The 16,955-nt window shown below is 35.0% G+C and overlaps 1 protein-coding gene across 4 annotated transcripts in view; it reads left to right on the top strand.

Annotated features, from left to right (window-relative positions):
* The window catches only part of LOC117179548 (dual specificity mitogen-activated protein kinase kinase 7-like), a 250,545-nt gene that overhangs the window by 22,111 nt on the left and 211,479 nt on the right, over nucleotides 1-16,955 (top strand). For all 4 annotated transcript variants that reach the window (XM_033371459.1, XM_033371458.1, XM_033371461.1 and 1 more), the window contains one exon: nucleotides 8,005-8,495. In XM_033371459.1, coding sequence (XP_033227350.1) covers nucleotides 8,005-8,495 — 491 coding nt within the window. The remainder of the gene's footprint in view (nucleotides 1-8,004; nucleotides 8,496-16,955) is intronic.

Genomic DNA, 16,955 nt, shown 5'->3' with positions numbered 1-16,955 from the left:
ATCTGAAAAATCTCTATCCCATCCACACACTACTCCTTTCCCCTGCCGAGTGAGTCACGCCTACTCCGAAAGGGAAATGGCTTAATGGTGTAATAATAAATAAAAAAATTTTTGAATTTTCAACTTTTCGATTAAATTAAAAAATTTGTTATGATCACCTTGTAGGGCTGTCAAAAATCAACGTTTTTCTTCTCTTGACTTTTTTCCATAGCATGCGTTGTTTGGCTTGAAATGTGCATTTTAGTTCATTTTTTTGGATTTTTAAAATGCTTTAACTCTGATCATTTTCTTATTATAGAAAAAAGTCATAACGATAAATTGTTTGAGTTTCTGAGTACTATGAATAACCGTTCATAGAATTTTAAAATCTTGAAAAAATGTGGTTTCAAACATTTTGAAAACGTGGTCACATTTGGAATTTTGATTCAAAATAGCTGGGTTACGAACTTTTTCTTTCTTTTTAGACCTTAAAAAAGTGTGCCAAAGCAGAATCCAATCTGATAAATTTTTCGAAAGTTATCGTGCCTACAGAATACAGACTACAGACAGACAGACAAACACCTTCGTAAAAATCGTTTTTTCTGTCTCAGTGGGTCTCAAAACGTGGAGATTTGATGAAAACCGACAAAGTGAAATTTTACATAAAACCAATACCTTCTCATTAGGATGAGAATGTAAAAAGACCATTACATACGAAATTGCTCTCACTTCGATTATATGAACAGCAACACATTATTAAATTGAACAAAATTTAAGAATATGAAACTTTCAAATATTTTAGATTTTAGCTTTACGATTTTTCACCGTAATAAATTGCAAAATTACCAAAAAACTTGTTTTGTTCATAAAATCAGATTTTGTGGGCGCATAGAAAATTTATAAACACAATTTTATTAATTTAATTTTTTTCTTATTGGATGCGAATAAATTATTTGATATTTCACGCGCATATTGTGTAGACAAGATATTTGTCAATTTGCTATATTTCCCTTCAGCTGAGCAGGTAAGCCGAGAAACATGGTTTGATAAAAATGATTGAATATTGTCTGTCTCTCTCGTTGCTAAGTTTCTCTTTCTAACAGGTCAAACATTTTACCAACCGAATCCTACCAATTTTCGGGTATGAGGTTGGCTTCATACTTGCCAGGGGGCACTAGACTGTATTTCCGATTTTCTTATAGATGTCACTGCAGTCAATGCCGTGCTCAGCCAAACCTACCTTTTCGCCTTAATTATAAGCAATAATAACGCTCGGAAATTTTTAAATGGTTTCATTAAAAAGAGAAACTTAAAAACTATCGAAATGTGTAAAAACCTTGATTTCGATATTTTAAAATAAAGCCCACTTTCTTCGGCGCACGTCACATATATATTTTTTTCTGCAAAATTTAGATTACATTAATTTGCATATAAGCAACTCGTAAATCATTTAAAAAGATTTTAGATATCATTATAGAAGTTTGTTTTGAACACTCAGGAATCGATTCATGATGTTTTTAGAACAAGGATGTGAATTTTTTTCGTCTTCGAGTATCAAAGAATTTTATATGGTTTTTATTTTGATTAGCGCTTATTTATGGCTCAATTAAGGTTTTTTCTTTTTCCTCGTGTGACCGGAAACGATCACACGAGGAGAAAACCACCTTCTCGCACAGAATGTCGAGATGCACTATTCAGATGATGCGTTAGGAGTGACTTGCCTTTACGTGCTATGCTATGCGCACACCGCCACCACCACTATGGAATACAGCTCTTGCATTCGCAGCTTTAGTCCCAGAAAAGAGAGAACAATAGAGGGAGTACTGATACGCGATACAGTAAATCTGCGCGAGGAGCCGTCGGTGGATCAGTTGGTTAAGTCGCATTAACTGGTTGTATTAAATGTTGTAGTATTTTTAATAATAATAGTATTAATAAATAAATATAATTCATACAAGTTTTGTGTAAAATGTTTTATTAATCCGTTTTTTTATTTTCGAACGGTTTTTATATCGATAAAATTAAAAAGCTTTCGTGGTTCTTATTCAAGGGAAAGCTCCGATTTTCTCGTTCTATTTCAAAAGCTATTTCGGATCAACTTCAACTCAAAATAATTATTTTTGTACAACTTACAGTTTACGCATTCAAAATGTTTTCTTTTAACTCTTGATCTTGCAAGGAGTGAAAATCTGATATGTAAATGCATAATAAAAATGCACTTTTTTTGTTTTATTACGAAATAATACTTTCTGACTTGCGAAAAGAGGTGGTTTTTTACCTCGCCCGAGGTTGGAATGTCAGAAAAGGTACCAAAACACCTGTCCAACCCTTTTACAACTTTCAAAACCATCAAAAATGTTCTTATACTCATTTTACCCTTTTTAAGTTATGCTAAGTTTCGCCAGCGCTGTTTAAGTAATGCTACTCTTCGTCAGCGATGTATTAGTTGTGCTAGGCTTTGTCATCGCTCGCCGAGTGGTGTTACTTTTCGTTAGCGTTAAGCGAGTTGTGCTACGCTTCGTCATCGCTCGTCGAGTGGTGTTGCTTTTCGTCCATGTTAGCGAGTTGTGCTACGCTTCGTATTGACGAGATGAACTAGTTACGCAACATACTCGAATCGCTCATCATTCGTTATATTCATATATGAGTATCCTCAAAGTTAAATTCTAACGCTCTCTTTTCTCACTCTTAAAATACCGCCCGCTGTGTGATGCTGAGGCAACACAATCAATCAAAATTAATCAACTAATCAAAGTTCTTAAACAGTAAAGGGAACATTAGTTCTTTTTTGTTACAAATGCCACCCGCCATGATAAAAGAGTATAAAGCTTAAGATGGTAGATTAGCCGCCTGCTATTCAGTATCACAAATCAAAATTTTACATTAACACATTTTTGCAATTCAAGAAATAACATTTTCTTAGTATTCAGAGCAGTTAAATATGTATATTATTTAAGATTGTTGGACAAGTCGGCAGCACCCACTGACGAAAGAGGCAAGAGACAAACTTTACATATAGGTCGGTCGTATTCAGAAGTGGCAGTCTTGATTCTAACTGTTCAAATCAGTCCATCCTTTCCCGCGTAGGATTTAATAATTTACCCTAATTGCAATTTAGACAAACGAAGAGCATCGTATCTGATAAGCACCATAGAACCGATTTTAATATCATTATGAGGACTTCTCCACTTATAACGTTGTGACGAGTGTAGGTACACGACATTTCATCTGCGCTAAAATATTTAGGATATAAGTTGTACAATTTGCCAGCGAGTCCGTCTATTTTCCGGAGGTATTGTGTCAGGCCAACTCACTGAATTAAGAGATGACCAAGATGGCCCTCGCCACCACAAGAGGTGATTTAGCAGTTGTTCTGGTAAAAGACCCCTAGAAGAGCAGTCAGCTGGATTATCTCCAGATGTTTTAGCAAATAGCAAAACTACTTGTATTTAGCCACTCTGCTGAATAATGCGGAGATACACTACGGAATTCGAATCTCTTCGAGTTTACTTAGCTGACTAAAATTTGTACCAGTGTTATGCTAGATCTAGGGAAAAGAATCGTTCCAGTCTAGTTTACGAATCCACAATTCTTGCATCAGTCGTTTAGCTACAATTATAGCAGGTGAAAGCCATCCCAAGGGATAGTACAATTAAGCTATTATCGATAATATTTTGCTTTTTCAAAATTTTTTCAATTACATACACATTCTTTTCTAAAATAGCTTTTGCTTTAGGAAAAACAGATCCCTCATAACTAGCAAATCGTTTGACAACCCTAATGGCCAGGTGCGTGGCACATGCAGTTCCATATATGGCAGTAGTCCATCGCCAGTCTTCGAGTTTACCTTCTGGTGAATTCCGTTAGATGCGCTGGTAATCACAATCGCTTTAATCTGCCGGAACATTTTCACAACGTCGGCTTCGAAGACAAATTGCGGCATGCACCAGCGTAAGACGACTGAAATTAAGTCTATTAGCAATTTCGGAGCTATATGCAAATGCGAGTTTAGGGTGGAACCATTAGACGTGAGGTTTGAGGCATTAAAGAGTACACGTAAAATGAGTGGTAAAACTGCTATCTCGAATGATAGGATGATGAGGAATGTATACTGCCTGAAAAGAACCTGATTTATAAAAATCGTTAACCAATTCCATATGGTTTAATTGTTTATATTCACGCATGAACAGTCATGTTTGTTTTTTTAAAGCGGTTAGATTCTTTTCTAGAATAATTTTAGCTCTACCCAAGGAATTGCCGATTTCCGTTGCTCCTCGCAACGAATTTCATCCTCAGTCAAAGAGGATGAGGAGGGAGTTTTTTCCATCTGCCAGAAACGAGATAAATCATCGTGTAGTTCTGTAGCCATACAATGACAAGCTGAGATTGAACGACCTATTTCAGACTATTGAATAGGTCCTGATAACATCCATCCAAAAATACTATTTTGGGATGTTAAGGAACCGAGAACACCTTGTTTTATTCCTGGTAGCAGACAGGATCCAAATCTATCTGCTCCAAAAATAACATGTATTCTACTGGATCCAAAGAAATCGGGATCCGCTAAGCTGAAATTTTTTAATTTCTTTAGATTTGCCTGATCTGGCAATTTGGGAGGAGTGTATGAAGTCAAATGGAACAAGACGAGGACTTGTAAAAAAATTGCAGTCTGCTTTGAATCCTTAGGACTTAACCATACTTTAGCTAGCCCTTTAGTGGTACCGGGGAATTCTCTGCCAACACCATATACTTGGGTATTAATTTTATGATAATTGGGATGTAATGTCTTCAAAACTCTTTCATATACAAACAACTGCATTCGGATCCTTGATCCATCAATACTCGAAAGCTCTTGCATCTACCATTATCTGATTCCAATTTTATGACTGCTGTAGCAAGTGAGGTGGAACCTGGAGTCCTGTCGTAATTACTCAAAAAACAAAAAGATTTATTATTCTGAAGGACATCATGCGCTCCTCTTATTATCGCAGGCTGATCATTGCTCACTGAATTATTTTGACTAGTTTGTGAAGTAGATGGAATTTGAGAATTATTTAGGTTAGAACTGACTGAGTTACTCTCCTGTATAGGAACAGCCGAGTCAGAGACTGAATTCCTATTGTCATAATGTAGCAGCGCCTTGTGCTTTTGATGACATTTTGCACAAGTAAATTTACTGGCTCATTGATTAGGCATATGACCTGGAGACAAACAATTTAAACAAGCCTGCTTTTGAAACACAAATTTCATTCTTTTTTCAGTAGACAACACTTTAAATATTTCAGATCTAAAAAGTGTATAATTCTCCCTACAAAATAAACATTTCGAAATGGATGATGCATTGAGGCTTTTGACTCCTGACTTAATCTTTCCTTGTTAACTTGAACTAAACTTGGAAGCTTTAATTGCATCTAAAATGCGAATACGGTTTTTTTTTAATATATCCATATCCTTATAAGTTGGATAGTCAGTCTCAGCACCAATCTGCATCTTCCATTCCTTCAAGGATGCAATATCGAGTTTCTTAGTTATTGAAAAGACTAATGAGTCACTTCATGAGTTAGTTTCGCGCTTTAAGTGTTTGAGAGCCGCCAGAGATTTATTTGAAGGAAGCGTAATGAAGCGTAAATGAGCCGTAATAAGCGCTCTTTTATTATCTTACCTGTTCTTTGGCGACTCGAAAGTTGCTACTAAATTAGCTTCTGAGATAACAACATGTTACAGTAAACTCTCAGCGTTACTCTTTAAAGATTTTTTTAAAAAGGGTAGTCTAGTCTTACTAACGAGATGAACTCGTTACGCAACATACACGAATCGCTCATCATACGTTATATTCATATCTGAGTATCCTCAAAGTTAAATTATATCGCTCTCTTTTCTCACTCTTTGTGAAACTTTTGAATATAATTAAAAATTTATTTTACTTTCAAACTTGTTAGCACATGTTCTTTATGGATTCAAGAATAAGATTTGAAAATCTGATATTGATTAATAAATATTTAGTTAGGAAAACTTATGATTTAACAAAAGAAAATATTCACAATTTCTCGCTTCGAAGAGTAGTTGAGAACCTCCTCTATTGTACTAAGGCCATGGTTAGAGTGCAATTCTGCATTGAAGAATCACGACAGGTGTATACCGGCAGAAGTTTGATTGACAGTCTAAACCTGATTTATTAAGATTTTGATCGTTTATAATAATAGGTATTAAGGGTTTTTAAATGAAATAATATTTACAAAAAATTACTTTCTATTAGAATAATTTACTATTCATGGTCATTTTGAAATATTTACAAATTTTGAAAAATTAGGGAGTAAAAAAATCGTTGACATTGAAGCTAAATACTTTTTAATTTGTGGATTAAAATAGCTACAACCAAGGCAAATTTTATGGGAAATTTTATAGTGGTAGGATTAAGCGTCACAACAGGTGTCAGCCCACCATTGACTATTTGCATGTTTCATTAACAGGCCGCTGCACTCTTAGGGTACCTAGAATCGCTCGGGTTCTCAACTTCTAACAATCGGAAAATGTATAGCAAATAATTAATATAATTAAGGGCATGTGATAGTTAGAAAATTGTCGATTGTAATAGGTTTAGGTCCCCCGGCTTTTTTCTAGAATAATAAATATTTTGTCTTTAAAATTTGGGAAATGATAGCGAACATGCTAACGGACGTCCCCACACACTTTTTTTGTAGGTTAATTCAAAAAAGTTCTAATTTAGCAAAATGTGATTAATTTGCATAGCGCTTAGGAATTAGTATCGATTTTTTCAGTGTTAGAATCCCCCGACTTTTTTCCTAGGATAAGAAATATTTTGTCTTCAAACTCTGGGAAATGATAGCGAACATGTTAACGGACGTCCCCGCACACTTTGTTTGTGTTTTTTTTTCAAAAAAATTTTGATATTACTAAAAACGTGTGTGTATATTTCGAGGTTATGTGTGTTACAATTAAAAATTCTCCCGAGCGTTACTTCTAAACTGCACAATATTTTTGGCCGAAAACTTTGGATGTACAAATAAACATAATAACTAATCTCCCGGAACTAACCTTGTTTGCAGGCAATCAAAAAAGTTTACCTCATAAATAATTTCCACATTAACAGAAAGGCAGAGATGAATAACGACGTAACCTCAAAATAATGCATATGCATAACATTTTTATTTAGCACAATACATTTTTTTTATTATCCCTCAAAACAGAGTCCGGGGACGTCCGTTATGATATTTTTTAGCATCTATGAATTCATTTTTTAAACATTTTCATTTTTGTGCAACAGAAACCGTGGGAACTGTACCCGATTGACCACACGACGAAGTATCACATGCTCTTAATATATATATATATATATATATATATATATATATTGCACCCTAACTACTCATAATCTTAGTACAATAGAGAAGGTTCTCAACTACTGTTCGAGACGAGAAATTGTGAATATTTTCGTTTGTTAATTCATAAGTTTCCCTGATTAAATATTTATTGAGCAATTTCAGATTTTCAAATCACATTCTTAAATCCATGAAGTTTGTTTTATCAATAAAATTTGAAGTTTTTAAAGTTATATTAGAAAATCGTTTTTCAGTCTATAATGAAAGGATTTCTCCAATAAAGGTAAAATCGGTAAACCTTAAGTGGTTTAAATTGGAAGTTGAAAAAAAATGATATTTTCCAATGTTAAAATGATGAAAACTCCATAAGAACTAATAGTGCAGGTCGCACTATATAATTCCAGTTAAAAAAATTCTACAGAGCTATTATTATTAGATTTTTAACATTTTACTGGGGTAAACCCGGTTTTTAATCATAACCACGGCGAAGTAAAGTGACTAATGAGATGAGGATGTTATAAATTTATTTAACACGATGCTTGAAACCTCCTGCGATGATGTTGTAGATACACAATTACGAGCATCGTGTAGTTTGGAGCTCGTCCCTTACCGCTGCCATACTTGAACAGCGGCCGCGAGCGTTGGAGGTAACAAGAGTCATTATAATTGAATTATTATATTACAGTTGGAGAAATGGGCACACCAACACGGATAAGAAAACAGTTGGATCTACCTGTCTCACACATGTTACCACCAAAGTCACATGACGGTGAATTCGAATCAAAGCTTCAAGAAATTATGAAAATGAACGGTATTTTAAATATAAACGGTCAAAAGTATCAAACAGAAATGAAAGACCTGGAGCATCTAGGTGAATTAGGAAATGGCACGTGCGGTCATGTGGTGAAAATGAGACATAAGCCTAGTGGTGTAGTAATAGCTGTTAAGCAAATGCGCCGTTCCGGCAATGCTGAGGAAAACAAACGAATAATTATGGATCTTGATGTCGTTTTAAAGTCACACGACTGTCCTTATATTGTTCAATGCTTAGGATGTTTCATCACCGAATCCGATGTATGGATCTGCATGGAGCTCATGGCCACTTGTTTGGATAAGCTTCTAAAAAAAAGCAGACAAGCAATACCAGAAAGCTTTTTAGGAAAAGTTACAGTTGCTGTGAGTATTTCTGTAGTTCGACTCCGTCAAAAAACACATCTTTTACGAATATGTTCATCAAGTTTGTGTAAGTTTAAAGTAAATAGCATGTTATATTCCACGCTTGACAGTCTTGACTCTATTCCATTATATATACCTCATGGAAAGCAATTCTCTTTTTTGCCCCTTTTTCCCTTAACCCTTAGTTGCACGGTGGGAACGTGGGATCCAACCAACTTTACTTCAGATTTTTGCCATTTAATTAATTTTTAACGTATTTAGGTCGGGGTTTTTTGTCCATTAATTAATTTATTGGTAAGAAAACATAAGAATGTGGTTCTTTTCACATAATTAATTATAATAATTGATATATAAATAAACAAACCTAAAAAAATCCTTTTTTTCGGAAGAATTAATTTTTGAACAATCTGTTCAACATAATAAAAAAAACCCGATAATCGGGGGTTTTTGGGGTCGCTGATTACGAATTTGAATTTAGAATTTGGAAATATTCAAATTCAAGATGGTTGTTTCTAGGGTCGCTAATTACGAATCTGAAGTCAGAATTTAGAAATATTCAAACTAAAAATGGCGGATTCAAGATTGTGGTTCCAAAATTTAGAAAAAAGAGATATACGAGCTCGAAAATCTATACTCGGGGGTTTTGGAGACGCTAATTACGAATTTGAAGTTACTAAATATAAAAGGCGAACATGCGTATAATAATTTTTTTTACAACTGATAACTAAGTTGATTTTATATTTACACTGGAACCGCGTTTATAGTCGCCGTCGTATAGATTTTAAAGCTCACACACACACACATATATTTCAAAATTTTGAAATCGCCATCGTGAGCCCGCTATCTTGAATTTGAAAATTTCGAAATTCTAACTTCAAATTCGTAATCAGCAACCCCAAAACCCCCCGAGTACAGATTTTCAAGCTCATATATCTCTTTTTTTCCAAATTTTGAAATCGCTATCTTGAATTGAAAATTTTGAAATTCTGACTTCAGATTCGTAATCAGCGACCCCAAAAACAACCGAGTCAGAATTTTCAAATACATTCACTGAAGAGAACAACATGTGCACCAAAGGGTTAAATGATGTTGTCCTTTTCTATAGAATAGTAGAATAAGTTTTAATATTTTAAGGGCATGTGATACTTCGTCATATGGTAAATCGGATTACTTAATAAGCCTTAGAAAGGTCTTCCTATATTTTCCTGATCTTGAACAAAAATACGTAATTTAAAAATTGTTATGAGCTGGGAAACTGGGTAAGGACTATTTTACTGGTTCATTCTTCAAAATTTAATTAGTTATCCTTACCCAGTTTTCATTATCATGTATTCAATTGAATTTCTGTCGATCTGTTTAATGAAACACTTACTTCAAATACTTTACTAGTATTTTTCATAAATTTAGTTCTGTTCAAGTGGAAGAGAAACATTTCTATTTTGCGGAATGTTACAAATTTTCTCAACTATTCTTTTGTTCGCTTCAAAATCGTCAACAAATATAAAGTTAGCTTTAATATAAGGGATATTTTTTAATTGTTCAGAAAGTTTACACTGGCTAAAGGTCATATCCAAAGAATTTTAAAAACCACAGATAACCCTGAGAGGAGACCACAACTTTTCCAAACATCTGAAAGACAGATTTCAAAACACGCATGCAATTTTTGTTACTCTAAAGTATATAAAATATTAGTATATAAAAAGTATATAAAAAAGTGACGAGCAAAGGACATAGGTTTTCGAAAGTTTTGGAAATGGAAAAATGACGAAAAATGAATTGGATATAGAAATTCGAAGAGAGGGATGGGGGCTTTGATATTTTGCCCTTTTCAAAGGTACATGATGTTTAAGACAAATATGAGTTTCCGTCTTAGTTGGCCAAATGTACATGGTATCAGGTAATAATCAGCTGAAGTTCAATTATGATTGAAGCGAAGAGAGAGTAAAGATTTAGAATAGGTGGCTTTGGACTCAATAGAATTAGATTTCTCGAGACACTATACAATCCCAAATGAATCTCGCCCTTATAGCTACCTTACTTACTTACCTGTCTTCTGTTTACCTCTATATAACTGGGTGCTCCTTCCACCTTAACTATATAGATATACTGTACACTAGTGAATAGATGATTAGATAGTAGATGCTCAAAAAATGCATTGGAAATTTGTTTCCCAAAATTTTCATGCATAACTGATAATAATATGTTTTCATAAATTGTTTAAACAAGTTTTTATAAATTTGAGAAATTTTCTTTCAGAATAGATCTTTTTTTCAACTTTCCAGCTAGATCGAGGGAATAATAGATTAAATTAAACAGAAAGTAAGTTTTACTTACATTTTCCACTTTTTATCTACTTTCCATTTAGATTGATGTAATAATAATTTGAAGTTAAGAAACAAGATTGTTTAAACAAGTTATTATTGTTTATAACTATAGTTAGCGTACTGTCTTGTCCAGCTTATCTTTATGGCGAGTTGATGCATTCGTCTTTTGGTCTTATGATCAACCGTTGGTTTTGTTTTACGGTTCGCATCGGCCAAAGATCTAGCTGCATTATACACACAACAATTAATAGTCCAGAAGTCAGATTCTTCGTAAAAATGTCCACGAATCTCGTCATCCATTTCAGATAGATCTTTAGGCGTGAGAGAAACCTGGGTGTTCATGTTTTTCCGGGTCATAAAGCATCGCTCTTCTTCTATCGGGTGCCTGCCCGCGGTTGGTTTTAGTATCTACTCTCGTTCTCTGTAGCCGGCTTGATCTGGCTGTAGTAAAGTAGGCGTTCTGCTCACATAGCCCCTTTTTTGGAGTATTCGGCATGGTTTCGCAGACGTTGATGCGAAAAGTGTGATAGCTCTGGGTGTTTCTGGCACCACAGAGCATGCAGTCGTGCCATATAACTCTCTCGTTCAGGGGCCATACTTGCATCGTAGCACCCTGGTAAGTTGTGATTTTGTCGCTCCGTCCACCTAAAAGCCCCGAGATTCCGCCGACCCAATGTTCTATTTCATTGAACAGCACTTACTACAACTATGTTTGGTGGTATCGTTGTTCCCATGAGAAGCTAGGGAAAGGGGTTCGTCCATCCTTGTAGAGCCCCGCATGCAAGGATAAGGCTGCGTACTCTGAGAGGTCGCCCGCTATCCCAGAGTCACAGTTTTAAGATACCTAACCTAGGTACCATTTAGCTTTCGGCACGGTTTTCACACCTCCGCTTGGGGGTTAATTCCTTCGGGACCATCCCTGGACAATTGTCCGCGACTGCCTATTATTTTTTCTTACTATATTCAGCTGAAATCCTTGGTACAGGGACTCTCTATTTCGCAACCCGGGGACACATTCGGTGGCTCGACGTTGAAGGTTATTTCAAGGTCAACTTTGGTTTTGTTAATGTGCACCCTTATTTCTGATAACGGTAATCGAAAGAGCGTGAAATGTTAGGACCAAACCTGTACTCAGGTCATGGGTCAAGGATGACCTTGAACTTCAGCTGAAGGTTTTTAGGCTTGACCCAGGTATGGGTCGGGTCCAATCTGTACTGCTTCGGCTCAGGTGTTTACGAAATAGGTCGAGGTCATCCTTGGAGTAACTTATAACGAGGAATACAGTGGTAACTTTGAGCTAGACCTTCAAGGTCATTTAAAGGGAAATTTTTTTACATTTAGCCTTAATTTACATTCCTCGTTAAAAAATATTTTATCTGAAAAATTATTGAGGTGTTCCGTTACTTTTTGGACACCCTGTACGTGTGCGTATATTAAAGTAGTTCGCAAAAAACGTATTTTTATTTTTCGGCGGCCGTATCGCGACTGTTTCTTGGGTGAGATAATACAATTCTAATTTTTTCAGATTTAAAAAAAAATTAGAGGATCGGAACGAAACGAAACAAAATTAAAAGTTCCTTTTCGTTACCGTTATTTAAATTAAGAACAAAGTCATGAATACTTCAAATTAGTTTTTGTTAGCAAGAGTTGGATTATAAGTAAAATAAATCGATTAATGTTATTCAAATATAACAGAACGATACAGAAAACGCAATTAACGCTTCCTCGGTAAAAATATTAATAATTGCATAAATTGGATAAGGAGAAAAGTATACAGATGGGGATTTGCAGAATTGATCTGGCTTGCTAAGTCGAGTTTTAATATTGTTCGATGGCATTTCGACATTAACTCCTTCGTTGGCATTGACGCAAAATGCGTCAAAATTTTCCGTACCCTGTGTGGCATTGACGCAAAATGCGTCAATCTTCTTTTCTCCTATTTAACTATCTCCGATTTTACATTTAAGTCTTACTCGGAGGTTTTTGAGGTTGCTGAATCCGAATCTGAAGTCAAAAATTCAAAATGCCGGATCCAATATGGTGGACGAAGATACAAAAAAATGGCTCGATTTGGCTCAATCTCGGTACTTAGGGATTTTTGGGATCGCTGAACCAGAATTTGAAATCAAAATTCGAAAATTTTTAATGGCGGATATTTTTGTCTGGGTTTTTAAATTTTGACTTCACTTTCGGGTTCAGCGACCCCAGAAACCCGTGAGTACCAAAATTTATCCAAATTGAGCCAACAAAGGGGTTAACTATCCGGAGGTATCTAAAAGTCATAGTTATGTGAATTACCACAATCCTAGTACTCCAAAGCTTTCACCAGGTCACTGAAACATAACTCTTTGAGGAGTTTTGAGACCCAGAGTTTATGCAGATGCTAAAACGAGCTTCTGAAAGGGCGAAAAAAGTCCGGGTTTCCCAGGTGGTTTACGAGGTCGAATTTTAACATTCTTCTGAGATATTTCGACATTAATCATCCGGTAGGTATCTGAAGGTCATAATTATGAAAACCACAACAATCCTAGTACTCCAGAGCATTCTCTAGGTCACTCAAACATACTCTTTAGGGAGTTTTGAGACCCAGTGTTTATGCGGATGCTAATACTAGATTCTGAAAATGCGAGAAAAGTCCGGGTTCCCCAGGCGATTTACCAGATCGAATTTTAACATTCTTCGAAAGCATGAAGTTTTTCACCCTCCAAATAGGTCTGAAAATCTTAATATTATAAGTATTAGATCAATCCGAATGAATCAGAGGATTTGCCAGAAGTAGCCTGGTTGTAGAAAAAAGCTTTATTAGGTCCAAATCAAGGTTTTTTTGTATTACAAAATTCTCTATTTATTTTTCAAACCGAGACCATCCTCGCTTTCTCGGTCATACATTTTAGCCTTCACAGGAAATTTGGGTCTCAAAATTCCTCGAAGAATATGTTTCAGTTTTCTATTAAGTTCTCTGGAGCACAACGTTTGTCGTAGTTCTTATAATTACGACCTCTAGATACCTCTAGAGGGCTAGCACCTAAATGCATTCAAAGAATGTTAAAACAAGACCTAGCAAACGACCTAGGGATCCTGAACTATTTTCGCCTTTTGGAACCCGTTTTAGCCTGGACAATATGTTAAAACTTGAGCTATCCTTGATTCTTCAGAAACTGGTTTAGCCTTCGCAGTAAAGCAGGGTCTATCAATTCCTCGAAGAATATGTTTGAGTATCCTGGTAAATTTTGTGGAGTAACTGGACTTTACAGATTTTTAAATTCCTCGAAGAATATGTTTGAGAGACGTGGTGAATACTCTGCAGCACCAGACCTCGTAAGAAAAACCTGCGATCCTTCACGGACGGTTGAAAGTCGAACACATCCGAAGCAACTGTAATCTTAGTATTATAAAATATTATTGAGTTACTGTTATAATTTAGGGTTTTCCATAATGTTCTAGTTATTCAAATAACATTAGCTAGATATTCTTTCATTATATTTCATCTGTTTCATAACGTAACGAAACAAGAGTAATGCTGAAGTTCGCTTCACTTCGCGATATCGATAACTGAAATAACGAAACTTTTGTTGTGTTCAAATGTAACGTAACGAAAGTTTCGTTCGGATCTCTGGTTTTAGAGAAATGTTATCTGAATGAAAATTGTAGCCAATAAAAAGAACAAAACTTTCACTTCGAGTCCGATTGAAAAAAAATTACTCAGCGCCCATAAAAGGCATCAAAAGTGCAATTTCTTAGAAAGAGGTAAATATAAGATCATAATTGTACCCCTAAACATTTTTTGTAAGGATGGCATACATTCTGACATCATCCACACACAATAGTGAAAAAATATATAATAGATATGAGATGGAAACCTTGAAACCGGGCCACCAGAAAATAAAAATAAAATACAAAATTCTTTAACAAGGCTTTTAATTGGTTCTCCATCAATGAAATTTAATAAAATAGTAACTTATATCAATAGGAGGAAGAAAGAATAACAGATTACTCATTTGATATAAAATCATATTTTTAATATTTTCTTATATTCGCAACAAATATACAGTACATTATTCATCTATATTTTCTTATATTTGCAATAAATATACAGTTGAAGAATGTAAACATTTTTGTTAGGATAAATGCTTTATTTTCGTAATCCTTTGCCTAGTCATTCGACCGTTATCGTCAAAAATCGTCAAATGACGTACGTAGAAAGGGAACAACCAATAGCAGTGTTCATTTAAGTGACGTGATGTTTTTGAGTGCGACAGAGTTGTATCGCATAGACGTTACACTAGCGTGAAGGTGAAGAAATGTGTGAAAAACTGAATACTGCAGGTTGCTATATATTTACAACTTGTTGATAAATGAATCTATAGTTTGGTGGATTAATGTAGGTCCACCAGGACTATATTTCGACCAAGTTTCAACCCAGTGCAAAAAAATTAATTTTAGGTGGGAACACTTGACGTATTTTGCTTTTTTTTTGTTTTTAGTGATGAAATGATTAATCTGGACCAACTAAGAGTGCTACATAGTTACACAGCCGTTAGGTACGTCTTACGGACGTGAGACGTGGCCACAGCTTTAATTTGCGGGGTAATACTGGGAGCTGGTGTTATTTTTAGACGGCAGTTGGTCACAGGGGGACCCTGTGGTATAAAAATATTAAAAACAAGTCGAAAACTTCTTTTCCAAAAATAAGTTGAAGTTTCAGTTTTTAAGTTATAAGATATTCACGCTAGACCAATCAGGAGCACTGTATAAACAGACGTTCGTACGTGAGCAGTAGTCCCCGCTAACGGAGGCACGTCTGTTTATACCTCGCTCCTGATTAGTCTAGCTTATATTTTTTAAAACTCAAAAACTTCAACTGATTTTTACGAAAGGAATTTTAGATTTATTTTTTATTTATATACAGACACATAAGTCCGGAAGCTTTAGCGTGGGACACCCTCTCTCTGTGTGTGTATGTATATAAAGGGTTAAAAATCGCTTCAGGGTTTCACTGGGAGCAATTTCCACTTAAAAATGACATCGACTCATAGTAGGCTGGTGAAACCCCGGCGGGTCTTGAGAACACGAACCGACGCAAGAATCTGCATCCATCTTGCAAGTGCCTTGGCATATTTTTGGATTTTCTGATGTTAAAATTTGCCGGTGTTTTTTCCTCGTTTCTTCAGAAAATTATTTAACCAGTAATCGGCAAATTCTAACGTCAGAAATTAATAAATTACCCCGGCCGACCTTTGGATATAGGAGACACAAGAAATTTTTTTTTTGTGCCATCAGTGGCGTAATTGGTTAACGCTGAACTCGTGAATAGTGTCGTTCTCTGTTCAAATCCGGGCCGTAGCAGGTTTTTCTCGTTTCTACAAACATTTATTAGAACAAAATTTAATGAAATTTAAATGAGATCAATATCAAATTAAACATCCTATTTAACGTCCAATAAGCAAGTTAATGTGCAGAGTTCTTAAAAATAAAACCAAGAATCTAAAGACCAAATTTGGATGACCATTATGAAATTTTCCTATTGCAATCTGAAAAAAAACAGGAATTCTGTACATTAACTTGAATATTGAACGTTAGATAGGATTTTCTATTTAATTTTGATCTTATTTAAATGGCTTAAACTTTAATTTAGCTGACTTAGATTGGAGGTCATTTCTATTTCAGGTTTGTTTGTAGCTGGTTTATCTTTTGAACTTTCACTTGATTCTTGGGTGTCGATTCTTGGGTATCGGGGAGAGAGCGTTCTTTTTAAGAATGTTTTTTATTATGATTTGATAATGATAAAAATAGAAAAGACAAAAGAAATAAAAGAAAAGGAAGGGGATTTGGTTAGTTGCCTTCTAATTTTTCTTTCTTTTTTTTTTATTTTTGTCCAGAAGGGAAAGTACAAATTTTTTTCTTCAGATTGAAATAGGAACATTTTATGGTGGTTTTCAAAATTAAGTCTTTTAATTCTTGGTTTTATTTTCAGGAATTCTGCACATTAACTTGATTATTGGACGTTAAATAGTATTTTAAATTTTATTTCGATGTCATTTAAATTTCTCAAATTTCAATTTAGCTGACTTGGGTTGGAGCTTTTTTCTATTTTAGGTTTGTTTATAGCTGGTTTTCCTTGTGAACTTTCACTTCG

Source organism: Belonocnema kinseyi, chromosome 9 (assembly GCF_010883055.1).
Source record: "Belonocnema kinseyi isolate 2016_QV_RU_SX_M_011 chromosome 9, B_treatae_v1, whole genome shotgun sequence".
In the NCBI taxonomy this organism is placed as follows: Eukaryota; Metazoa; Arthropoda; class Insecta; order Hymenoptera; family Cynipidae; genus Belonocnema; species Belonocnema kinseyi.
The sequence above is the reverse complement of the archived record's forward strand: the minus strand, read 5'-3'. Positions and strand labels throughout refer to the sequence as shown.